This window comes from Nanorana parkeri, unplaced genomic scaffold (assembly GCF_000935625.1).
Source record: "Nanorana parkeri isolate BGI_ZX_2015 unplaced genomic scaffold, ASM93562v1 scaffold1592, whole genome shotgun sequence".
Classification (NCBI taxonomy): Eukaryota; Metazoa; Chordata; class Amphibia; order Anura; family Dicroglossidae; genus Nanorana; species Nanorana parkeri.
In genome coordinates, this window is record NW_017307860.1 from 117,289 (window position 1) to 118,661 (window position 1,373).

Genomic DNA, 1,373 nt, shown 5'->3' on the forward strand with positions numbered 1-1,373 from the left:
CCCCCGCGCTCCTCATTCGAACTCCCCTGCCAAGCCTCACAGCCAGCACCCCAGCCAGGCGGTGTGCACTACAGGGGGCGGGGCATGTGACACACACTTCTCCTCTCCCACCGCCTGTTACTACGTATGCGGCCGGGAGGTGAGTCACAAGACCCGCCCCCTTACTGAGAAGCCCGTCAGCAGTGCGGGGCCCTGCACTGCCGCATATTCCACCAGGGGGGGTTCCCAGGACCGGACCTCACTGGACCACAGCCCGAGGCCCCAGGAGTAGTTCCGCCCCTGGACAGGGAGTCGCAGCAGAGGGACGAAAGAGCCACATGCGGCTCCGGAGCCGCAGGTTGCTGACCCCGGGTTTAGACCAATGCATGTCATGTGACTTTGTGTCTGCAGGAGACGGGCAGTGGTACAGAGCTGTCGTCCTTGAGGTGTCGGAATCTGCGGTGGAAATAGGATATGCGGATTACGGAAACCTGGAGACTCTCCCGTTCTCCGGCCTTCGCCCCGTCAAGGAAAGCTTCCTGCGCACCCCCATGCAGATCACACGGTGCCGCCTGTACGGTAAGACATCCCGAAATGTCCGTATATTGGGAGCTCGCCTTTATTGTAATAGGTTCTCACTGCTGCACCTCTCTCTTCCCCCAGATGTGGCCCCTGCTACCCATCAGTGGTCTCCTGAGGGGACACAATCCTTGAGCAATCTACTGCTGGGAGCTGATGTTGCCCTCACAGCTCGGTCATTGGAAGATGGAATATACGCAATATCTATAGAGAAGAAGCACGGAGAGGCCGTCATAGACGTGGGAGAGAAGCTGGTGATGGACGGCCTGGCAAAGCGTCCCGACGCCGTTCCTTCAACCGATGTCTGTAAAGGTAACTGAGGCACCGTATCTGCTGGTGGAATGTACATTGCATATGACCTCTGTCCTTCCCTTCAGTCTTCTATCTGACCTCTGTCCTCCCCTTCAGTCTTCTATCTGACCTCTGTCCTCCCCTTCAGTCTTCTATCTGACCTCTGTCCTCCCCTTCAGTCTTCTATCTGACCTCCGTCCTCCCCTTCAGTCTTCTATCTGACCTCCGTCCTTCCCTTCAGTCTTCTATCTGACCTCCGTCCTTCCCTTCAGTCTTCTATCTGACCTCCGTCCTTCCCTTCATTCTTCTATCTGACCTCCGTCCTCCCCTTCAGTATTCTATCTGACCTCCGTCCTCCCCTTCAGTCTTCTATCTGACCTCTGTCCTCCCCTTCAGTCTTCTATCTGACCTCCGTCCTCCCCTTCAGTCTTCTATCTGACCTCTGTCCTCCCCTTCAGTCTTCTATCTGACCTCCGTCCTTCCCTTCAGTCTTCTATCTGACCTCCGTCCTTCCCTTCAGTCTT

At 56.4% G+C, this 1,373-nt stretch overlaps 1 protein-coding gene across 1 annotated transcript in view; it reads left to right on the plus strand.

Moving 5' to 3' along the window:
• TDRD1 (tudor domain containing 1) overlaps window positions 1-1,373 on the plus strand; it is a 54,628-nt gene that overhangs the window by 48,976 nt on the left and 4,279 nt on the right. Inside the window, exons 20-21 of the mRNA XM_018570757.1 lie at window positions 391-558; window positions 643-870. Coding sequence (XP_018426259.1) covers window positions 391-558; window positions 643-870 — 396 coding nt within the window. The remainder of the gene's footprint in view (window positions 1-390; window positions 559-642; window positions 871-1,373) is intronic.